At 34.0% G+C, this 26,537-nt stretch overlaps 1 protein-coding gene across 1 annotated transcript; it reads left to right on the forward strand.

Moving 5' to 3' along the window:
* Positions 1 to 1,521: 1,521 nt before the first annotated feature.
* On the forward strand, positions 1,522 to 24,800 carry LOC113508385 (ras-related and estrogen-regulated growth inhibitor). Its single transcript, XM_026891386.1, has 7 exons — positions 1,522 to 2,353; positions 8,481 to 8,653; positions 9,162 to 9,298; positions 9,768 to 9,926; positions 12,103 to 12,255; positions 19,611 to 19,764; positions 23,423 to 24,800. Exons 2-7 carry the CDS (start codon positions 8,527 to 8,529, stop codon positions 23,662 to 23,664), a joined length of 972 nt encoding a protein of 323 aa, XP_026747187.1. The 5' UTR covers positions 1,522 to 2,353; positions 8,481 to 8,526; the 3' UTR covers positions 23,665 to 24,800.
* The last annotated feature ends 1,737 nt before the right edge of the window (positions 24,801 to 26,537 follow it).

The raw sequence follows: 26,537 nt of genomic DNA on the forward strand, positions 1-26,537 counted from the left end.
CTGCTGTGCCAGCTTATCAACCTAAAATTAATAAAAGTCTACGTTATTACGTGTTTGTTGACACTGTTAGGTAAGTACCGTGGGACCTCACACCTGTTACCGAAGGCTGTAATTGAAACAAAATGCTCGGGCAGCATTACCTTGGACATTATTTCGAGTGGACCGCTCTTTGTTATCAATATACAAAGGTGAATGAACAAATACTGTGAGTGTATTGAAAGTACGACGCATCACTAAGTATGTGGTGTGAGCAAACAAATTCAAGTTTAATTTAAGCCCAATTCAATCAAATTATTTTTCCTATTTCAGGACATGTAGGTTAGTAATTGGATAAACATTAGCAGAGCTTAACACTACCTATATATTAAGTATTATGGCATTTATAAAGTTACATACAATAATGGGCACAAGCCTGCTTCCATAAAAAGAAAGTTTGGGCAACGGTAGTTCATTGCAGCTTGGCGTTTGCAGATTCCATTATAAGGAAATCCTTGTTTTTTTATGATATTTTCCTTTAACATTCGTCAGAAATCTTAGAATAACTATGATGTAGGTACATATAACTTTGAAAAAGTTACATCGTTACTTGCCTGCATGGAGATCGAAACTGCGCCCCGTGCATGTATCCTTAAAACCTTAATTCCACATTTTTTTTCAGCTGTATAGCATTTACATGTACTTACGATATTTGAATAAATATTGCCTGGATTAAATTGAAAATTGTTATAAATTCCATCAATTCATACCAGATTTTTTTATTTAGTATTAAGAATTTGCAATAAGCATAGTAAAATGCAGATACACCCACCTAAGAAGAACTTGAACATTTCCGAGATTCATTACCCTCGGAAATGTTCAAGTTAGGCCAATAAATTTGTTGGAGCAGGCCACTCTTAGAAGTCGATTACGCTTTTATACATCTCACTCTCGTGAATTATTCGTCGTGTATCTCTTCTTATTACTTATCATATATTTGGTATAAAATCAGGTGTTTAAATTTAAAGCATTTAGAGTAGTGTAGAGAATTACTAGAGATTCATATACCACATCCATTTACAAAAACTCTACGTCGAAAAATGCGCTGAAGCGAAACAATTTAAGCAATATGTAAATAAATATTACAAGGAACGAGATTATAAAATCTTCTTTAGAACAAATTTATTTTCTTAGCCCAATATTTGTATTTCAACAGTTGTCAAAATATTATGATATTTTATCGTAGTTTGTGTCGGTGTTATGTGAGTTTCGACCTTTACGCATGCCATAAATCTTTTTGCAGAGCAGTCAAAGTCAATGGATTATTTGAAATATATGATTTGTTGAAAGGATACGGGGAATTTATTTATTGTATTCAGACTACTAGGCTATTGAATTGTAACTACTTACATGAGACGTTATGGCCTATAAACTAGTTAGTTTAGCGTCAGTAATGTGAATGCCCCATGGACATCGAAATTTCCTAAATATTTTTCAGAAAAAAAGTATTTGATATCTCATATTATTCCCAAGAACGAGTATTTGTATCAATTACTTAGTAAGCGAACCGTTGCAAAGGTGCCAATAAATATAAAATTTAATTTAAAGGTTAAAAAATGTCGTCACTCATCGTAACATACTTCCTTGGTTCTAGAGCCTAGTGCTATAAATTCCAAAATAATGTTACTAACATTGAATTTAAGGTGAGGGTCACCTAGTAATATAAGGCATATCTTTATATCACAAGGTATTTAGATCTGTTAGCTCCCTCGGTTCATTATTACACTTGGCAAGAGGACAGGTGACCGCAATAAAATAATTATGATGTTGCTAGTATAATATAAATATCATATACTAACAGATTAATGACATTCATATTCTATCTACCTTGTTACGAAACATTGGTTATTAAGTAAAAAAATACACAACATCAAGAATTTAAATTCGTGGCTTCAAATTGTATCTTTTCCGAGAAGAGCTCTCCTTTTGTCTCTTAAACCTGAAAGCCGTTGCCTACACAATGTTGCGCACATAATGTTTCATATCAAAATAAATACGTAGCTATCGTCGTACGTATCGCGGGTTCACGTAGCTCGCAGCAGCCCTCCCGTCAAGGCGAGGGAGGCAGCGACAACAATAGTCATTCGAGTTGAGTCCGCGCGCGATCGCGCCCGCCTTCACATTTCTCCGACATACTATAAAACATTCGGAAACGTATATCACTTCAGGCAACTCAACAGTTATTTAATAAACTCCATTCAGTTTCCAACAGAAATTCTATTCATAATTTTTATATTCACATAAAAGTGTATTTTTAACTTTTGTTCAAGTGTTTTCAGCAGTGTTTAATGTACCTACAAAAGTTTAAATAACAATCGTAAGTACCATTACTGATTTAAACAAAGTTGTAAGTTAATCAAGCTCTTATTTAAATATCGTTAATCTCCGGCTCTAGTTGAAAAACAAATAACGTTCAAAGCCTTCGGCTCGGTATTCCAATTACTTATACAAGCTTTATTTCTTAATAAAGGAGAAATGTGGTTAACCGCTTTTGTTCCTGAGAATACTAGTTTAATTAACGTGCGAATGTGCGAATAAATGCCTTATACCGACCCATTCATGGAAATATGTATTACGAAATTGTATGTTGTAAAGGTATATACAGTCATAATTACGAAGTATTTTTTATCTTTAGCCTATTAAAAATAATTCGTAAGAAAATTCCTTGGAAACGTAATTTAGTCTTGATGTTTGTGTTGGTCGTCAATGTCGTTAAACAGTCCAGTTACCTCTATTGTCTTGGTATGAATTCATAACGTCTCAATTTCAAGGGAAAACGTATTTTTCATGTGAAACATTCATCAAATTATAGTGTTAACAGTCGCCGCCTGACAGCGGACAATCTCCAAGAAACATTAATCTTTTCATTCAATGACTGTCCCGAGAAATTCTATTTACTTTTGACTGTACCGTGAGTACAATCTTAAGCCGATCATTTTTCACACACAGAGCTTTATATCGCAATCCTATTTCCAAAAAAAACATGTGTTTTTCTCATACGTTATTTAGGAATTCTTTAACTTTATTTCTTAGGTAAGCAGGTTCTTAATCACTGTCTTATTTTAAAACAATTTGTGAATCCATAGTTTTAAAGACGTGACAATGTACGTAGGACGTGCTTTTACAAACTTTCTTCATATCTATCACGCCTTTAAGTCGATTACGAAGTAATAATATTACCTTATTTATTTTACAACACAACCTTGCGACAGTTTCTTGATATTTTTTCCATCAGGCTATGTAAACCTATACAGTATGTGCTAACTGGTTTTAAACGTAGATATTTTGCTGGCATAGCGGAAAGTTCAAGCACCATCTCAACTTTATTGATATTTTCCGTCACCATTATCTACTCATCAAATTATGTAAACAATGCTTGAACGACAGTGCGCTGTCACTTTCGATCCTCTTTCCATATTAATAATGCAGACAATAAATAAATTACATTACTATGTATCTACCAAAAAAAACTCACCTATATAGATACAAAAATATATGGTATACTATAAAGGTTTTTATAAAGACGATAAATACTTTTTTATACGGCCACCGTTTCTGTCCACTCGTGAAACGACAATTATTATCCGTTTAATGTTTTAAGTACCTAACATAGCGTGAAGAGTAAAACAACGTCTGTCATTAATTCCTGAAAGTTTTGGGGAAAGCCTTTGTCCTGCTGAATTATTAAAAATATTTTGAATAAGCTTGTTGACGTGATTTAAATTTGTTTTAGAACCTGCTGTCTTTGAAATAAAAATATTAAATTTTCCGAATTGGCTTTAATAAAGTAAATAAGTATTCTTTAATCACATAAACCTAAGTTTTTATTGAGAGGATCTGTACTTCAATAGAGCCTTCTCAATAGAAGCTCATTAGTCTCGAAGAGTTTCGCCGTTCCCGGATTACAAATAATTAGGACCGGATCGAAAAGTTCCGACATTATCCGGATCTCGATTCGAATCGTTTTAAAGCACCCAATTGCGATCAGACACTTTACAGTTACTTAACTTGTCCACAGATTTTACGCAAAGATTGTTGTTTTGAGTTTAATTCGGCGATCTTTCTGGTGGGTCATGTAATTGTCATTACTAGAAATATTTGTCTTTATTTTTTTAATAGTATGATATTAATGGAAAAAGAATAAATGTTAAGTATTAATTACTCTTCAACAAGTACCCAATAACATTATAAAAAAAAAACAATAGAAATTCCTAACATCAATAACGTAGATTTTTACTTATTAAATGATTAAACGAGTCCTCAATCAGTGTTCATTCTTGTAAACTTTTCTTACGAATTTAAACAACGTATAATTATGAATATGAATTGCCTAGGCATGCGAAATGGATACAACGAGGTACTTACAGGAATTGTTAATGGGTGCTTTTTAATGGGAAAAGTTGTCGTTAAATGCGCGATATTTTGTTTAAAATCCTACACGACTTACGTGTAGGATTTATTAACATTCTGTAGGGTTTAGAGAAGCATTGTGTGTGGGTAATGGGGTATACTTTCCTCATTCGCATGCAATACTACATAATCCTTAAGAACGAAGGCATTTAATACAGTACGACTTGAGATTGCGCTTTTATTTTCATCGTAGGTACGTACAAAATTAGATGATTAAAATCAGTTATTCATAAATTATGAACGGAGTTCGCGTCAGTACCACAGTACCTAATGTTTTTCTCAGTTGTACCAACTTTTGAATCACTTCGACGCCACACAATATTGAGGCGAAAGTAACTCCGTTCATTAGTATTGAATTTCTTTCTTAGAGATCATCTAATTTCAATGTTTTGATCGTACTTAATACGGACCACAGAGACGCATTGTCAGTTTTCTTGCAACGCAATTAAAAACTGGTGATTATTTTTGGAAAAGAACTGACACTGCTATATAATCGAACGGTTTTCCTAATCGTTGTGCCTGAAGCTTTATACAAATAGGTAAAGAGTTCTACCCATATAATGCTACACCTGCTTAGTAGGTATTATCTATCACACACTTTGCATCAAACAATTACACCATCAATCAAAAGGTAAAGACCTTACGCTGAGTGACAACGCATTAAGCTAATTAAGTGCTTCGATCATAACAAAGGGGTTTAGTTGCTTGCTTATGTATGTACCTGTGTAATATGGTTTCCATCGAGTTTACCCATAGTCGTTTACGATGTTATGTTCCTATGAATATTCAATTGATTATGTCAGCTTCTCACCCGCCCTTTATTAATATATCTTGAAAATACACTTTAATGTTTTGACATTTCTGTTCATACTTTCTTTAAAACTTTTATTTTACGGTTTATTTTCTCTTATTCACGTAGTCGATTTATACGCGTTAACTAGCTGATCAGGAATACATAGCTCATAAAAATAAATGTATTATTTTCACCTTAACACTGGCCGCTACATTCTAAAGTGACGATCAATACATCTTATATTTACATTGCTCGCATACATTGTTTTATTTTTGGAAGCAAATAGCAATATTGACCAGTTATCAGAATTGGCCGCTATCCGAGTTTATTGTAACAGTGGAATCAACTTAGCAAACAGGAAGGTTTTGTTTAATACTTTTCATATCGCGGTAAAGTTTCAATCACAACGTTTGCAGTCTTTGCAGATTGCCACTTCATCGCACATACATATATAACAACTGTAATATTTTATTTTCTTTCCTACTCGATGTTCGTTCATGAATCTTTTCATTCCATTAATGGACTTTTTTCACGTGAACTCATGTCCATAACGAAATATATTTATTGGATTGAAGTTTGTATATATTTGCGTATACTGCTGTAAACAGTTGAGTTCAGAAATTATGTAATCCGATTGATACCGCGTCGGCCTTGACTGGATTTAGACCCGACACAGCTTCAAATAGGAACATCTGATCAACATTTTTCTGGAGCTGGTCATTAATTAGTTGATTTACGTTGCCTTAATATTTTAGGCAAATCCAAACTCTACTTCCTGAGACATATACCTACATAGTATGTATCAATCCTCATTTGGCTTTACTTCTTTAACCAATATCAAACATTGATTCATAAGGAAAGATTTAGTTCACCTGACAACAGATCCAATGCCAAAGCCACGGCACTCAAATAGATTGTTAAGAATTATACTCACTACAAAGACATAGAGTTATCGTGAATCACCTTATGAAATGAAACATCGATTCAAAGTTCAAACAAGAGCTATTAACATCATTTGATGTCTGAAGTTCAATTCATTGAAGCATTTCGACCTATCCATAATAATATGATTAATTTATAAGAATAGTAATAAAGGTACATCGGCTAGAAAAATATTCTCTGTATGCCCCTTAAAACTTATTTTGTGTCAGAAATATTAAACTATATTAAAACCAAGATCTTAGTTCTATTAAGAAACTACACACAGCAGTATTATTATGTGCTTGTGGAAAAACTCATGTTGAGACAATCTGAGTTTTACTACCACTATGTCCTTCCAAGAACGCATGCTTTTGACTACCTCTATAAACATTTAGGATATATTACATTAAAAAAAACTTATTGCACGGGTCTTCCTCAATATTAAGAAAACTAAAACTGTACGGCATCTGTGCATGCAGCATTACAAAATCTGAAGTGGCCTGCCAACTGGGTTAGGAAATCGTAATAAGTTTAAGCAAACGAGTGAATTATTTCCGCCTGACAACGCTACATAAATACTGACTGGGGATTTATCTACATTTTCCTGTGTAGCAGGAAAAGCGAGGAGGTTTGTCCTAATCTAAACTCACGAAATACGGTTACTGGTTTCTGTTATTACCTTATCGGATAACCTTGAACTTAAGAAAATATAAGACAAAATACCATCTAAAAAGGAACGAAGAGATAAAATTAGAGGAAATGTAAGTAAAAGGCAAAATTATTTCTAAGCCAGACATGTAAAGGCGAAAATTTTCATTTCCGTTTGCGAATGGGGTGAATTGTAGACACGCTTTGCTCACAATCTGAACGGCGGCGGCGGGTCCTTTGGAGACGTCATCCTCGTCATTTAGAATTTCTACGTTAAATTTTGTCATACGTAATTGTAGCAATTAAAGTTGTCTACCGCATTTATTAATCTTACAAGACACATCTGCCGAACGCTATAACTCAAACATTGTTTGATCAGACAAATTGTAATTGGGTTTAATTTAGGAAAAGTTTGGAACAATATTGAAAATAAGTAGTTTGCGATGGGTTTGATGGAAACCAAACATTTGCATGCGGATGAATTGCTAAAAAATATTTACTGTGAATTGTCTAACCAAATCAAAAAATATCTTTAGAATTTCTATTATTTGCGCTAGACTGTCTTAACGAACTCATATATTTGAAGTAAGATTGTACTTAAGTATCAAATTATGTCCCTCGTAATTATGGCTTTACCACAAAGAGAATATACCGACAGCCATAGCTACCTTTTTATAAGGTATCAATATAAGTAAATCCATAAGCGTATATAAATATACTATAACGCACAGAGGCGATATATTAGTAGTTAAATGGATTGCGGATACGACGGACATAAAAATTTGACGAGGCGGGAACTCCGACACAAACCATGGGCACCGTGGCAAACGAGGCCGTTAACTTTTACGCAATCGCAATTTGCGGTCGGTTGGCGCTAAACAGTATAAAAGTCAAGATTTTTGTTGTTTCTGCCGATATCTTGGCAGTATCCGAAACGTATCAGTATAGGATGTGTTTAACCCAAATAACATGATCACTCCTTGCCCTAAAAAATATTCGCGAATATCCGTTCTTTTTAATAGAATGCCGAACTGTCACGACTTTACGTCAATCACTAAAAAGTTATGTCTTTCTAAAAATATATAAATGTTTCTTTTAAAATATGAAAGTTTTCCGCAAGGCTGGCTTAATGCCATTAAGCATTCTGTAACAGACTACTCTTGGGCTTTTAACTGCGATTCTAAGTTCTCTTTTGAAGTATTTATATGGCTTTTAACTTACTAACAGTCGTATTCTGGATGTCATAAAATTTTGAACGACATGGAAAAATATTTACCGATATTTTTGTTATACTTTTCACTGAAAGCAATTTGTGATCTTGAAAATAAAATGTATAACGCAAATATTGTCTTCAATTTTTAATTAAATCTAAATACCTCTGTATAATTTCATTTATCTTGTAAGCGCTTTTCGCACAAAATTCTTTAGGTTTCCTTGTCTAATTCCGAAACCCTAAAATACAGAGAAAATATTCTCTCTGCTCTCCAGAGACGACATGTATTCATTCTTGTTACGACCTTTTCACCATGATACATCATAATTAACTTTTTGTAATAAAAGTGTATCTCATTATAGGTACTGAAGATAATTATTATCAGTTCTAATTATTAAAAAAAAAAACTTAAAACAAATAAACAATAGCCCTAATATTATTTTCTATTCATTGATCTAGGTCAGCCACATCGATGCTTGACTGTAGAAACAAGTGCACATCGTAGATGACCGCTGTCGTGGCGATGAGCACCACCACGTCTCCGAAGACATCGCTGGCTAAACTCGTACTGTATCCAAAACCGAAGCCTTTCAAGGTTATGGTTCTTGGCCAATCAGGGGTTGGGAAATCAGGTAACTCTACAAAAAAAGTGATTTTAATATTTTTGACTGCTCTTAGAGTTGATGCTTACACGCTATATGAGTTTAGTGCGAAAGGTTGATTGTTTTATTACATCCCGTATATGCTATCGATACTACGCGACGCATTTTCAGAATTTCATAGCTCCATTTTCACCTATTTCATATTTCGTAAAGCATAATAATTAAGAGTGAAGTAACACCTAAGATGACAGATGAAAGACATAAAAAAATTGGAGATGTTTTTGCCAACCCCATAAAATACTGGAAAAAATATAAAAGTTCATAAGTTGCCGGCAACGAATGAAATATTTTTTCTAAGCATGATGTAATTTTAAAACATACGAGAGATGAAATATGCTACTACATACTTGATATCTGGTATGTAACTTCGTGGCTTTATCTAAACTCGGCAAAGTAATTTTAATAGAAAATAGTTACCGCTACCAAAATTGAGTTAGTCAAAATATGCAAAACATTTGATAATCTACTTTATTTCCAGCGCTCGTGGTGAGATTCATTACACGGAGATTCATCGGCGAATACGACCCCAATTTAGAGAAGATCTACGCATTCCAAACCGTTATTGATAACGAGATGGTTTATTTTGAAATATTAGATTCCGCTGGAGACTCACATGTAAGTTTGTATTACTAGCGAAAATATCACAAAACTAAATGCCATTATGCGTGAAGGTGACCTTGCGGTTACTATGTATGTATGTGTATGCACGATGAGCAGCTTCAATCCCAAATTTAGCATAGTACTAACGTGTTAGAGAGGTGTCAAAGTTTCCTTTTATTAAAAAAAAAATCCCTTCGGATCGAATCGGGTTTTACAAAAAAACAAGTCACATGATTAGAGAGGATCAGACAAATGCTTGTCCCTTGTACAAACCCGCGACACATAACGCACAGTGGGTTGTATGTGCTTTCTTAAATATTCCAAGACACTAAACAATTTCATATGAATTTAAACGAGAACTGTTCTGAGGTACTGATAATCCGTGTATAATAAACAGTACAGCATCTATTTATAGAAACAGATATCGTTTTATTATTAAACATACAAACATTATGACTCATAAATGTATTTTTATTGCACTCAGGAAAGTGAATACGCGAATCTCGAGAGCAACATACGATGGGCCGAGGCGTTCATACTGATGTATTCAGTCACGGACAAGTGTTCCTTCGACGAGTGCCATCGCCTGAAATTCCTTATAAACTACAACAAGAGGAGACGCCGACTCGCTTCCTCTATGAGGGTCAGTCAACACATTTTCTTCTGATGATTCAGAATTTCTTCACCATACATATGTAGTTATATATTAGACATAAGAAACATGAGAGTAGCTGTGGATATCTGTCACTGAAATGAAGTAATTTATTCAGCAATTAGAATATTTTTTTACTTTTACTAGACAAATCCGTTTTTTAAGCTAGTTCAAGTTAATAAATCCTAACTGGTAAGCCTGTTACAAACTCTCGCCACACTTAGTGGCAGATTAAACAAACGCAGTGTCTTTCGTGGACTGGTTTTGGTAATGCTTCACGGTTACACTTTTTTTCCATTTTAATGACATGGAATGCAATACCCGAATAGCAATTCGACCGTTAAGTAAGTTCGTTTTTTCTACGGAAATAATTTATTCAACTCAAGATTTAAAAAGAAAATCTTTAAGTAAAATCAAAGAAGATTTAATCACTCGTGACAACAGTCTAGGGATGTAATATTAAAAAGCACGTTTCCAACATGAAAGATAATCTGATTTTAATTTAAAATTATACACGAACCGTCTTTAATAAAGCTTCACCTTATTTTGAATCAGGTCGAGTGATCTTGTTGCCGACGCCAAGCGCTCGAATAAAAAACACGAAAAATAACGTGGTTTGTAAATAACAAGAGATTACATTTTAAATTTTAAGCACCGTACCATTGATTTAAGGGGTTTATGGGTCTTTCAGCAGACAAATTAAAATTGTACAATATAATCCTGAATCTTCGGAACGATAATTATAAAGTTTAAAACAAAAGCCTAAGAAACTTTCAAAGAGATATTTAAGATGATCCTGAAATACAAATTACTTGAAAAAATTGTTCAAAAATGTGTTAAATGACCAAAACATTCGAGGGATAAACAAAGGGTTCTAAAGAATCGGCCACTAAGTAATACTTTAAGAGGTTTTTTAATCGTTTATTTATTTCCGAGATATTGCATCCTTTACAGTTTTTTTACACTATACTTTATTGGAATATAGCCTCATTTTATGTCCAACCATCTTAATAAAATAAATTAATCATCGTAACTGGTTTATTATGGACATCAGACTAAGACAGTGTCAAATAAGTATACTGTGAACAAGTGTAGGGAGCGCCGACTGGTCACGCTACCAATAATTTTCTTTTAGAAGCGATGATGGAATAAAAATACGAGCCTATTTAACTGATGCCTCGCACAAGCTGAAAAAGGGATTATTAATGGCTTCATTAGTCAGTAAGGCCTCTTTATTTAATATTAAATCTTTTATAAAGAACGGCATCGGTGTCATGACACTCGAAAACAAAGGACAGTCAACAACTCGTGAAAACAGGACACTAATTAATTACGGATATATTCTGTATATTATCATGTTTCCTTACAAAATATGTTAACCGAAATGTAAGGTCTATTATCCTGTCAATCAATTCTCGTTATTCCTGTGCTTAAACATATAATATTCACAAATAAAAAACCTGACATCGAGGGTAGGGGAAAAAGTGGACTGTATTTACTTAGGTACTTCGTAATGTTGTTACAAAACCAGTCCACTATCTTTGACGAGAAATCAATAGGTCCTATCAATTAAGGATCTTTGGTCAGACATTTTCTCCGAATTCGTTTCTATGTATATTTTAGGTCACGTATTCGCACACTAATAGGCATAATTAATAGTCGTTTAATAGTTTTACACCATGTCTTACATCTTAATTTAGCAACACGTAATTTTGATGCCTAGATTTAATTACGAATGTTTTTCGTTCAGTAAGGAAAATACAAATTGACTGTGTACGACGAGATATGTAGTTTATCTTAATTTATTATTCGTAAGGTAAAGGCAAGTTCCTTTGATAGGCCTTATTTCATCACGTAAGTATGTAGAGCTTGTAAAAAGAAAAGAGATAAGTTTTATTTTGGAATCATTTCTGTACTCAGCCAACTCTCAGCCTAATAATATCATCGTTATAAAGGAGTTTTTATTAAAAAAGACTTTTACGTCGATTATGTCGATATAATTATATTAATAAGTCTATGTATCTCAACCTTTGACTTTAAAGGACAGGGGCAGCAAGATACTCATATATTTTTGAATAGTTTATGTAAACACAAATACCAGGTAGGTATCATAGAGAACCTCGCAAAATGAAGTTAGTGAATACGAATTGTATTCTTTTGTTTTTAGGACAGTGCAATAGAGACCCCAGTTGTGATGGTTGGCAACAAGATCGACCAGGTCGGCGACCGCATGGTGAGCACGGAGGAGGGTCAGAGACGAAGCAAGGAGATCGGCTGCGTCTGCTTCCACGAGATATCAGTCAGAGAAAGTATTGATCAGGTAAGACTAGAGAGACCAATAAGACTTTAGGTTAACGATGTCGTATGTAGGTAAATCATGACGTAATTACGTACTTCCGATTGCGTTATTTTTTAATATATTGCCTTCATATGAAGTTATGCTTGTGCTAACATCTATACGTTTTATCATATCTTCGCATGTAGTGTCGCTTTTATTCGTAGAAACTATGATAAAAACAAGTAATCGATAACCGGCTGATGATTTTCCCCCAAAAAAAAACATTGCCGTAATAATTTGGTAAAATTGTAGGAAAAGCTTTTGATTTTATTTTGCTCGTATTGTTATATCAACGACTTTCAATACAAACTTACTTCGACTTCTGTAAGCTAATTTAAGGATTTCCAGCATTCCTTTTGTATTATCCGAATGCTTTTATTATACATATACTTATGTACGAGTAGATATTTCAAAGCTGAAAGCTCATAGCTCTAAAAGGGATTCCCAGTAAGTAAAGATTCCAAAAGCCCTCTGTGAAAAATTCAGCTTCAGATTACCGACGGATCTGTATCCAAGACGTATAAGAAACAAGAACAATTCCCCTATATTACGAAAGTTTATTTGGATATTACGATACGCTTTATTCGATCACGCCGTCTAAACAGAGTGAAATGGAATTTGGTGCCGACGTGGAATGTTGCTAAAGCGAAGATGCACATAAACGAGGTGCTTTGTGAACTCGGAGCCGCGAGCACTTTTACTTATACCAACATGACTAACAGTTTATATATGAAGCAGCTAACCTTATGCTCTTTCAAGGAGATGAAATCATGCAATGATTTAAAAACGCTCGAAAATGTTTTATCAGATAAGTTTCTTTCCGGCGATTCTTGGCATTATACTTATATTTTTTTTATCTTATATTTAAAAAATACCGCGGGGGTTCTCACAAACATTCTATTTACATACAGAGAAGTCTCACATTATTACGAGTGTACGTGGATCACACAAATGCTTGTCTAACTAGGATCGAACCCGCTGTACGTCTAGCACTGTGGTTCTTGAGCGTTGACCTATAACACTCGGTCACCCGTGTAGTCAATTATTCATATTATGCATAAATTTAGTTACTCACATAATTGAACCATTCTAAAGTTTAGGTTTCGTCTAACATAAATACTTACAAACTTTTCGAACCGCATAATTAAACTAAAAGGGACCATATAATAATCTGAAACAGGGTACAGAATTACCAAGCAGCAAGCAATGAGATTTTCTGATAACCAATACACGCATATTAAAGTACCGGGGTTTCCGATCATGTAAAAAATTAAAAAATTCATTTCGCTTCCGTCAAACTGCCAATCCCCGCGACATCAATGGAGCGACATATTTCAAATTGTTTCTCTATTAGAGCTTTCAGGGCGAAATAAATATTGTTTGTTGGGAATTATGTAGTAAGTAGTACAGGTACTTAATATTGTATGATGGAGAAAGTATTTGTTTCAATAAGAAAATGCTTCACGAAGCATTTACATTTCATGTTTGATCCTATTGATCTAAAATATCAATTAAAAAAAGCATTAATAAAAAGAATGGCGTTTGAGTGAATATTTCTTTGTACTTTCTAGTAATCAAATATTAAATGATATTTTAAATATCCCAAAATTAAATCAAAATATTCTACTTCAACAAATCAAGCAAAAACAGAAACAGTACACAAAACAGCTAAATCTCATTCGCTTTAAACGCTATTCTCGTTATTAATTCTGAAAGCAAAACAATAGAAGGTTAAAAACAAATAACTCCACCATATTTTAGGACAACAACCCTAAAAGTAATTACAGTTGTAGGATCCACCCGATTGTGTACGACGCGATATTACTGAATGTACGAACTAACATAGTTTATTAGAAATAATATATGTAAATACATTGTACTCTCGCATGTTTTATACTAGCTCATATCGTTGCGAAACTTTATTATAAAGGGATCATAACTTGATATTTATACTGAATGGAGGGAAATATCTAGCGAACTCTACCTATTGTGTTTCTTGAAATGGAGTGAGGTAGGATAAAGGGACGACCCGATTACCACTTGCTTTTTCGCTAAGGGCCATTGGTTTGATCTCTCTTGGGATCAATTTTTTACAGACCGTTTTTGTGTGGGTTCCATGTATTGTAGTCTAAGAGAGATTATTATGATACCTACCTTACACCTTACGAGTATATGCAGATACTTTAGATTAGACTATTGGACTGTCAATTTATTTTGTAAGTTTTATACAATTCTACTAATATTATAAACGCGAAAGTGTTTATTTATGGATGTATGGATGTTTGTTCGTCTTTAACTCTAAAACCACGTACATAGATAATTTATAACCGGGATTAACACATAGGCTACTTTTTATCCCGATTTTATGTTCCCGTGGGATCATCTTCGATTTATGGTTCGTGGGTCCGAGGGCAACAGCTAATAGTTATATAAAGATTTCTTATGTACCAAAAAGCCGTAAAAGAAATTTCCAGAATAAAAATAAGTTTCAAATTTGGTTCCTCCCACAAATAAACTGCCTACTCATGACCTACTAACAAGTAGGTAACTATGTTTCACGATTGTGAGGATCCGTCTCCACCGAAAAGTAGTTCTGAAGTTACATGCAATAACAAAGAAGTTTACAGACATTCGTCACGACACAAACTCATCCGTCTTTCACCACCCACACATACGCACAAAATCCAAATTTATTATAGTATTTTAACTTTTTTCCTCTGATTTATATCTAAAAGGAAATTATCTTAAGTGAAGACTAACATACACGTTTGTTGAAAAATGACAAAAAGCGGGATGAAAAGCCTGGCAGATGATAATAATTTAAAATGATTACATAAAAGTATCGAAATATCGAGTCTAGACATAGCTCTCGATTTCTGATTATAAAGGACTTTTATTTATTATCAAACGCTTTGCTATCGATTATGTTTAGAGTTTCAGGATAATCAACGTTTTACGTCTAAAAATCATTTACAAAAACAAGATCACTCTTTCAAGTATTACTGATCTTTCCAATCTGAAACACAATATTTGGTTTGACATAAAACCTAAGTCCACAATTTACCTACCTTTTCAATTCTAAATGTATTTGTGTTCACTTGATCGTTATTATCAGACTGCGACTGCAAACGATCTCGCTGGAAGGTAGATTTACTCTATTCCGTTTTAGGGTTCCATATTCAAAGGGTAAAACGGGACCCTATATTGAAGAATCGGCTATCTGTCCGTTTGTCTATTTGACAACAGGCTGTATCTTACAACCGTGATAGACTTTTTTAACAGCTGGTGTATTTTCGATGCGGCTAAAAAAATAAATTCCAGAAATAAAACGAAATAGGTTTTTACGTGGCAACCATACAATGACGTAATTTTTATGCCGTTTAAGTAAATAATGCTTCGCAATTCTTTTTGCATAAATCCCGATCACGCTTGGCCGGATTTTCCTTTTTCATTTAATTGAAGACACACAGAAGCCGGCCCACAGGCAACTGCAAATAACAGATTCGTATTATTGTAATCAGGTTTCACGTCACAGATGTTCCTTCATTTCTTTCTGAAATTAAGATATCGATTTGGCGGTATTCAAATTTAAAATTGAATTTTGCAATCAGTGCTAGTAATTTGAGAGGAAGGACAGCAATAGAATTTGATTAAAAAGACTTTCAACCGACATGAAAGGAAGAGGTTCTCAATTCGTCTCTTATTAGTTTTTACCTCAGAACTTCGGTCTAGATGAACAGATTTTATTGATTCTCTGCTGCTTAGCAGTAATAGGTTATTTTTTTTGTCAAGTCCATCTCAGTAGTTTTCAAGTCAGTTGTATGTTTTTTAAACAAATGTACCTACATCATTCAATTCGAAAAGATGTCGCTGTGTTAGTAGGTAACGAGAAGGCTTTACACCTATTCCAGTTCCAAAACACTGGTACTATATAAATTGGTATCTGTTTTTGCCTATACCATAACATCATGTTCTGCTTGTGATTCGCAACTACTGTCTGTAATTTGCGTTAGCATGGCTTATAGATTTCCTTTCATCGAATCCCTTTGACTCTTTGATTGCATCTGTGAGAGTCAGCCGCAATTAATTTTGTCGGAGTAAGTACTTTATTATGCTTTCAACTTGAAAGGATTAACATTGTGTACGATTTTCAAAGGGGAGTTATGATTTAAATTCTAGGGAGCCCTTCCTGTGACAGATTGCTTTTGAACAGATCCTAACAATTATCCTGACCGCATCTTAAGAGTGCTTCGGACTTTGTTTTGTAACAGACAATAAAAAACAAATTAAATTAAACAAATTAATAATTAAAAACAATAAATAACAAATTTATAATTAAGTAGAAGCAATTAAATAGGAAAAAGTTTAACTTCAAATAGAACCGCAAAGATGGATCGAGTCCTGCCAGAGGTAAAAATAAACATTTTATGGTTTCCGTTTGCATATAAAAGAACAAGCTGCTGACGAAAATGATCCTACGGGAGCATAAAATAGGGATAAAAACTATCATGTGTGTTAATCCTACTAAACAATATGTGTTCATCTAAATCAACATCTATACATCCATACATACCAACCTTCACGTTTATAATATTAGTAGTTTAGCATAAATAAGTAATAGTCTAGGTCCAGCGAAAGCATTACTGAAATAAAGTATGGCACCTCACTTCAATACAACCTAAGATAATACACAATTACAAGATAATAGTTAACCCCGGTATCTGAAGTCGTACGGTTGACGAACAGCTTTCTAACTTATTTACATACTTACTTAAGTAGTTCGGTGCTTATCAAAGCTGTGCAGAGTAATTTAACTTTGCTGTCCCAATTTATATGGTCCTCTGTGCCTGACGTATTCGATTGATTGTCAAGTAAACGTATACAGTGTGTAGTGAGCTCTACAATAAAGGTTCATCTCATGAACAGTAATTGTATTTTGGAAAGCCCTTATTGAATACGCCTCTGTCTTTTAATATTTTCTATTAGCTTTTCTTTGCTTTTCTCCTATGATAATATATAAAAATTACAAACATAACTAATATTAGAATATGTAATAATATGTCTTTTAATGCATTATGACGTTGACCTACATTTTTTCTCAATACTCAATACTCAATTTTTTATTGCTTCCATAATGAAGTTACAGGTGGTAATTTTAGGTACAATGATGAATCCCACTAATCCCACTAATATTATAAAGGCGAAAGTTTGTGAGTGTGTGTGTATGTTTGTTACTTCTTCACGTCGATACGGCTGAACCGATTTCAATGAAATTTGGTATGGAGTGAGCTGACACCCTGGATTACACATAGGCTACATTTTACTATTGGCGGATTCTGTATGGTGAACTGTCTACCTCCATATTTTTTTCAAGGAGGATATAAAATCTTTGATCACACCATTATTAATAAGAGCCGAGCAGTGATGATATATGGACAGAAGTTGCGTGGACTCTAAAAACTAATCCGATTTCAAAAAATCCTAAGTTATATCTTCTATCCACGCGGACGAAGTCGCGGGTAACAGCTAGTACTAAATAATAAAGAGTGTTTCCTTCTAAATTCTGTTCTCCTATAAAATACACCAGCCCGTTTACGGAGACTTTTTGTTTAAAAGCACCTTACTAAGTTTCCGTTTCTTAATTAAGTTAAATATTTATCAGCTACCAGTTCTTGCTCCATGCTGTTTACAAACCGAGCCTTCCGTCTAACAGAAGACATAATTTTAAATATAAAGTCAACAGCAGTACGATTTTTGTCAGAACACAGTGTGACTCTTACGCAATTTCCCTAAAATCTAGTATTCAAGTCTCCAAAACTCAACGCATGACTGATTTCTACCGGAAAAAATTGAATCTACGATGCGAATTGAAACCCTAAGCCATCACTTGATTAAACAAGATTAAAAACCTCTACGTGTTCTAGCTGAGAGTGAAAAAACCGACAAAAAAGGAATTACACAACCTACAGAAAGTAACATGGGTGCAGATGTACAAGCGTGACGTCACTCTACTCTATATATTGTCTGTCTCGCTTCCACAAATAGAATAATCTGTCTTAGTGAATACGGTAGGTCTCTAGCCCCCACTTTCCAGCTTACAAAATTCTTTACACCCTCATAGTCTGATTTTCCCTCGTACATTTTTGTCTCGTATATGTTGTGTTATGTTTTCCAAGAGACTCGCATATTTGTGTGTTTTCCTCGCATTGTTTGGTTTCAAGTTTCGCTTTGTAAGTAAAAGCTTTTTATTAATATTTGACGAGCAAGTGTCAGGCTAATGTTATCATGTGTTTTATGGTGTAGGCAAGATGTAGAATAGCAGTTTTAAGAGTTTTAAATTACCGATTCGTAAATATTTTATAAGAAATTTACTTTGGTAAATAATGTGATTGGTAAATGAGTATATGATTTAAGTGCTATACAAAATGCGAAAATTATAAATAGTTTCTTGAATACAATCTCGGCACTCACGTGTTTTATTTATATTGTACGTAGGTGTAAGTTAAACGGTAATGTGAAGAAGCGACTTTTATATCTTTCATAGCAGTCTCAACTAACAATATTCTATTTATAAGAGTATGATACGTAATCGTTTAACTGATGATATGATCTTAATACATTTATACCATAAAACCACTCGTAATGATGTTTTCACACACAAAAAGTTTTCGTCGGCTAAATTGAAGAGTTTTATGAATTTAAGAGGCGTTTAAAGTTTTTCAGAGGCTTAGACCTCTGAAATTAATAAACAGTAGGTAACTTTAGAAGTAAATGAATATTCATATTTTTGGAACACTATTATAAATCGATAGATTTAAAAACATTAAAGAAATACTCAACATATTTTTTTATAGAAAAAGGGCTAGGATATCGTTAGATTAATCATTTAGGGTAAAAGCAATCCATCACCAAATTGCCTCATCTCCGCGTAATGGACCCAATATGAAGACTGTATTGTTTTATCTATAAGGTAAACTTCATCGTCATATGTTACTGTCTTAAATTATTGATCACCAATCAATATGATTTCACAAAAAATACATCAAAAATTTTGAGTAGGTATACATCATAACTCACTTAAATTGATGTCCAGTACTGAATGCTGGTTACGATACAAAAACTGAGTTGTAGAATTCTTGAGTTCTCTAGGAATCATCATCAGCTAAACTCTCTAACTCCGGGTCTGTTCGTAAGCTGTTACACTTCCAAGTCTTGAAGAAAGACTACTGCAGTTGTGGAGACGAAAAGGTTACTTTACGACGGGTCCCCAAGTCTTATTATCCTTCAGTATGATAAAATTGCAGTTAAAACCTTTAAATATATCTTGTTTCATACAGGTATGGGGTGTATTCCGTGATGCGCGACGGTTCTGGCGCGTCAGCAGTAAGTGGTCTCGGCGTGATGGTGACCGCCACCCCGCGGCGCTGGGCCGGCCGCTGGCGCGCGCTGCCTCCGACACCACGCCCGATACTAATGCTGCACCGCCTTTTTGTAGGTATCTGGTCATCATCTAACCTCTTTCATTACAAAAAAATGTGTATTGGGACACACTCTTTCTACGTAATTAAGCGCACATGAAATATGTAGTAAATAATAATATCTACTAGATATAAGGCCTCTCCTCTTGAGAGGCAGATTTTAATCGAATAATAAAAATATGGAATCTAACAAAAATAGAAACAGCCATCTGATATACTAGCAACCTGTGAAAAATCCATAACAGGATTTCAGAAAATCCCAATCTCGAGCTTATCTGTTTTGACAGTAGGTACTCAGTGGTTTTACGATGTCATAATGACAAAGTCCTCAAAGTATTTGTACGGCTATAAAAACCTCAGAGTTTCGAGCAAACGCAACAATAGCTAACACAATATCGGGAAACATTGATTGACGACAAAAGTAAGAACCAGGAAAAACTGGATGAAGTTTTCTTCTCACCCTCAAAGAATTATAATCCCTTAAGTTTAGGGACTACGAAGTGGAGGCTTATTATGCTGGGCATAATAAAACGGAGGATGAAGCTGTTATGTATGCGGCGTACGTAGGTTATGTAGGATATTCGACCCTTGGGAATAGACCTTATAATAAATGCCAGTATGCTTAGGATAATATTGAGGAATCCTAAAATTAAGGGCTTACCTTGGTAAATGCTATGCTTGAAATTAATTTCATATGTATATGTATACTAGAACGAGATGGATAAATTATACAAACACGTAAAATAAGTTATAATGTAATCTAACGCAGACTGAAGTTCACTTTCGAAACTGAACTCAGGGGAATTAAGCCCACCATTTGTTAAATTACTCATTCTCAAAACTTATTATAAAATAGAGTAATATATAGCTTTGCTAGCTGAGAAGTGATTCTGAACATATTTATATTATACTAGCTTTCCCGGCGAACTTCGTATCGCTTGAGAGTCGATAATAGCATTGCAGACAAATACCAGAATAAATTATAATCGCGTCATTTTTGCAAGATGGAAACCACCTTCACTTACATCTAGTTGTTACGGTGACTTCTTCTGCCCGATTTAATGGTATCCTAATGTGCTACTTTCTCATGATACATGCTCTCCTGCTCATCACCCCTCATGTACTATTATTATTATTTGCTGTCCTGCTATCACTCTGATGAACTACTACTATATGCTTTCCTGGTACTTATCTTACCATCATATTCTTCGGCTACAGATGTTTTTTGTATATATTGTCAGCTAATATAAACTCTAAACTTCTTACATCGTCGTATTAAAGGGGAATCGCATCTCCGCAAGATTGACATCCCAAAATCACCCTCGTGTACACTACCTGCTCTCCTGGTACCATCCTCATTTTGAAATTTACTTCTTTTGTTAGAAAACGTTTGTATGGGAGAAAGAAAAGGGCTGTTTTTAAGGTTTTCCCGGCAATTATTTGAATTCTCACCGTTTAAACCTTCCCTGGATTGCTTCCAATATTTCCAGACTAAAATTAAGCCTTTCTCGAGTTTTACCAAGACTAAAGAATAACGATTCTGGAAAATATAAACATATAAAGCAACTAGCTGCTGCCCGCGACTTCGTCCCCGTGGGTAGTAGATAGGTATAAGTTATGATTTATACCTGCTCTGCTTTTTTCACATTTTCCATTGTATCTTCGCTACTATTAGTCGTAGCGTGATGGTTTATAGCCTAAAGCCTTCCTCGATGAATGGTCTATTCAACACAAAAATAATTTTCTATTTGGACCAGTAGTTCCTGAGATTAGCGCGTTCAAACAAACAAACAAACAAACTCTTCAGCTATATATATTTATATTAGTATAGATATAGATACTCAACAATATTTTGGAAAATATAAACACAACAAAGCAATCATTATTATCGCTGATAAAATGAAATGACATAGGTAATGATGACATTAAAATTGTTTGACAGAACTAACGTCAAATTGGCTTTTGTGTATTAGTACAAATTGTTTGTATTGAGTACGAGCGTAGTGTATGGAAGGGATATAGTAAACGATGGCAGCGCACGGTGTGGCAGAATTGTGTAACAAAAGGGGTTAGTGAAACTTGTCAAACGCTGTTTTGAAAATGGGTCATTATTCTTGTTGTGTTATAAACTGCAAAAATACCAGTGGAAATAGTCAGTGTAACTACTTTAACTACTTTAACTACCGTAGAATACTAAAATGTGTGAATGTTTTTAGGTTAGAAAAGTACTTACGTTTAAACTTGTGTTATAGGGTGTTACGGTCACCGATGTTTGACGAATGATGTTTGCTCGTATTAAATAACTATTGCCATTAGTTCTTAGTTCTTCGACATTCCTTACGTGTTCAGCTAAAACCATTTTTTTTCCCTTCAGCATAGTTTGGGGCTGGAAACTTATTTCATGTTTTACACTCTCAAAACCAGTTTTTATAATCACATCCATGTTCTCCTTAATTGTTTTTAACATATATCTATAAAAACACTATTTATTGTCTTTCTATATATTTACTTTATTTATTTTAGAACAATAAACATTATGCACTTGTCATTCACTGTTTGACATACTCCCCTTTTGTTGCGTTTACATGGTGGCGCTGGTGTCGTGCACGTTCCGTATATGGGAGTATAGAAAGATGTTGATTTTACACTTTTTCAAGATTTTTTATATTTATTTTCTCTACGTACAAACCTTCACTGGAATTCAACGAATAATTCAAGACCACAATTAGCCAAATCGGTAAAGGCATTATAGAGTTATAGAGTAACAACGAAAAGTGGCATTGATTTTTATATATAGACAAGTAATATCATCTGAACTAATGCATCTAAATATAGGGTTTTAATACGAACAAAATTCTAGTTTTTATTTCATAAGGATAATCGCAATAGCGGATTTTTATACTCCTTTCCACTTGGAGAAATAATTGTATTGAAGTTAACTCACTTTGAAGTTTATTATTTATGATAAGAGGGGAACGATAATATTATCTCACTGAAACATGTTTGGTTTTATAACTGAGTTAGTTTTTCGTTTAAGGCGATTACTTGTAGCAGTTGAATAACCTTTTTACCATGCTCCTAAAATAGTACTTTACGCTCATATGCAAAGGGTAGAAATTACTTAATATTTTACTACACGCTTCTACCTTTTACCCGTCATAATATAATACTATTCCCATACAAATTGCTATTTAACTGGCACAATTTCATAGCCCGAGCTGCTACAGAAAATTTCCTAACGAGGAAAATCCGAAAGACTCGGCTTAACTTGGGAATTAAAATAACGACCGTCGGCCGCGTTAGTACAAAAGAGGAATGATTAACGTTAATTACTCACAAACTCATGTTTGTGACAGTACTAAATGGTGACCAAAAATGATATTATGCTTTATAATAATATTTAGAGGATACCTATGTTTCTGAAGGGTTGTAACCAACGCAACGAAATTTTACCCCATTTATAAAATAGTTACCTAAATATTTTATATTTTTATTCTTTTGGAATTCTATTTGTTTATAACAAGTATTTATTTTCTTCAGATAGTGGGACAAGAACTTTAGACCAGTATAGCAGTTTATAGCATTTTAGACCAGTACACATGTGTGCGTCGTATAAAAGCAGAATTAAAAAGTAATAAGTATTAATAAAACTATATAACCGTTACTTCCAGGTCGTCGCTGGACAGAGATGGAGCTAGACGAAGCTGACGAGGTGTGCGTGGGGCGCAGCGACTCCACCTCCTCATCAGGCAGGTCGGAGTGCGGAGACGAGTTCAGAGCCCGCGCTAGCACAGACTCCCGCCTGCCACCGCGGCCCGCGAGACCGCGCCATCCCCTACCGACACGACCCTTCCCCGCCCCCGTCAGAAGAATGAGCGTCGCCATGAGAGGGAACAATGCCAGTACATACTAAAAATAATCAACAATGTCGTATTACAACCATCACAAGACAGGTTTATATGTGTAAAACAAGCTACGGATTTACTCGCTTGCTTTTGGAGGATGCGACGTGTTCGCTCGTGAAATAACAAGAAGTAGAAACAGACCGTACTTCTGTACCGTCCATCTTTTCCCCAAAGGAACTCTATAAGACATACTTAAAAAATCGAAACACTACCAGACGTAGACCCAAAGTCATGAGTCCATGAAACAGCGATAGCTAACTACAACCAATTTACTACTATTGGCACCTCTGGCAACTACACTTACCAACACAATACTAGTGAAAAATTAATTATAATTATAGAAATTTTCAGACCACAACCGAAGACATAATTAAAGCAGTTACATGTTGTATGGTCCTAAACATTTAAACGGTGTTATAGAACAAAAAGAACAGTTTCATTTCAGTGTTAATATTTTCCAAAAACAGCACTATTCAATGGCAGTAAGATACATTTTTGTCATTACTGAAGTGCAGCCCACCGTATCTATAAATACTCTAGTATTATTACGTGTACAATTTGATTATAGTGCTTATTGATATGTTAAACGTCTGTCTAAACGTGTATAATGTTAGACTGTGTCACTTATACAAGAGCACATCTTTTAGTTTCATCCAGACTACGTAACAACAGACCAAAGTAAACTTTAATTAATTAAATATATCCTGAACTAATACATAGTGTTTCGTGAAAGGCTGTGAAATGATTTAATTTATTACTTAGTACGACCCATATACAAGCCAAAAAGCTAAAGTCAACTTTTTGTTACGATGTATGTTTGTCGTCGGTGAAATAATTCCTTAGATAACCTCCTAATGGATGCCGTCAGAAGACACGTGCACCAAACATACATACAATGTTCCGATAATAAGTCGGTACCAAAACGGTAAGCCTAGCCAAGACTACTCGTAAAAAATAAGACAACAAAAATCTGTTTTGCTTTTGAATAACGAACTAAAAATTGAATTTCTTCGAAAGTTTATACTCTTTATGATATTCTGAATTTCGGTTATAGTGTGACCAAAATTCATGACATATTTGTCATCTATACTAATATATAAAGCTGAAGAGTTTGTTTGTTTGTTTGAACGCGCTAATCTCAGGAACTACTGGTCCAAATTGAAAAGAAAGCTTTAGGCTATAAACCATCACGCTGCGACTAATAGAAGCTAAGATACAATGGAAAATGTGAAAAAAATAGGGCAGGTATACCTAAATCATAACTTATATCTTCTACCCACGGGGACGAAGTCGCGGGCAACAGCTAGTATATGATAAGGTTCAAATTATATCATAAGTGTTTGTAAATTTTCAATTTTGTTGTTTTTGAGAAACAGATATTTTCTGTCTTAATTTTCCACGAGTAGCCATGGGCAGGCACACAGTAACATAGGCACAGGTTTAACCATACACTTTAAACATGCACCACTAAATCGAGCATTTCCCTTGTGCATTTGGACGAGTGCGGGTTTGATATAGATGCAGTATTTATACGGGACGCATTTTTAAATAGTTATTGTAGAAATCAGACATATTTTAAAAAAGTAAGCAAACCAAATCATTTTTCTATGTATTGCAAAGCAGTAGACTTTTTTCTAATGTTCTTTTATTAAAAATAAAGCAGTAAAATGGTTTTACCTCTACGAATTGGAGGTGATTTGGGGATTTTTTTACTTGTTATGTGATGCCAATAGAAAAATTATGGCTAAACAAAATTACGTATCATATTTTTTGCAGATATAAATTCTCTGTAAGTGCCGACGAAAAGCTGTTTCATCTGCACGCTTTTTTCAAGCTTTTTACGAAAAAGCAGCCTTAACAAAACCGGATAATTACACTTGTCAAACTCCGCGCTATCCGGGAATTCCTGTAAACTTGAAAAACATACACTTAAGCAGAATGTTTCATGCGATATCTATTAGGGGGTTATCTATAAATAATTACTGCATATTCATTTTAGTACCCGTCAAATAAGTTGATGTTTAAAAAATAAGTTTAAAAAAATTCGACCAGAAAAGATAAATAGTATCTATATATTTAAGTAGATGTAAAAATATGTTTAATCATTAATGTAAGATGTTGTTTTAATTTTTATTGAAACTTCACTGTATTTAAAATAAATGCATAAAAAAGTCAAACAGCACGAATTTTATTATGAACAATATGAAACAGATAAAATAGTTTTATCTAAAAAAAACTATTTTGCCTTTAATGATAGCTGACCCTTTTATGTACTGGTTAAATTAGTCTCCAATGTTAAATGCTCATTTCTCGCTTCTTGTGAAAGTCAATATGAGACAGATTCAATTTTAAACATTTTCATATTATCATTATCATTTTCATCACAGTAATATCTTGCTACTTTTCATTAGAAACGAGTACACAAAGTATTAAACTAAACAAAAGGAGCCAGGTATAAATATAAACAGCAAACAATGAATTCAAATATTTCACAAACGCGAGTTTTACACGCCTGACTGGATCTTTAACATAACAACGGAATATTCCCTAAAGAAAATTCAGAAGAATTATTAGGATCGAGACAGACGATGAATTCAAATCGTAAAATAAATTGACCCTTTGACAAAACGATGGAATAATGCAAGCTATTTCATTTCTTTTTGATGTTAGCTTTCAAATACCCTGGCTTTTAATGGATGGAAACGATAAAGGAATTATAAAAAATGAATACCTACCATTAATAATCCACTTTGATGATACCCAGAAAGATAAACTTATAGGAATCGATTTGGGTTTTCTATGAACCATTTCATTTCATTTATGATGTTAAGGGAATTATTAGAAAATGTCACCCGTTTAGATTAGTTTAAAATTATTCAAG

Source organism: Trichoplusia ni, chromosome 2 (genome assembly GCF_003590095.1).
Source record: "Trichoplusia ni isolate ovarian cell line Hi5 chromosome 2, tn1, whole genome shotgun sequence".
Lineage (NCBI taxonomy): Eukaryota > Metazoa > Arthropoda > Insecta > Lepidoptera > Noctuidae > Trichoplusia > Trichoplusia ni.

Coding starts and splice junctions, on each gene's coding strand:
- LOC113508385 (XM_026891386.1), top strand. CDS start 8,527: ATGACCGCTGTCGTGGCGATGAGCACCACCACGTCTCCGAAGACATCG. Junction 9,299..9,767: donor ATTCCGCTGGAGACTCACAT/GTAAGTTTGTAT, acceptor TATTGCACTCAG/GAAAGTGAATACGCGAATCT. Junction 19,765..23,422: donor TAATGCTGCACCGCCTTTTT/GTAGGTATCTGG, acceptor CGTTACTTCCAG/GTCGTCGCTGGACAGAGATG.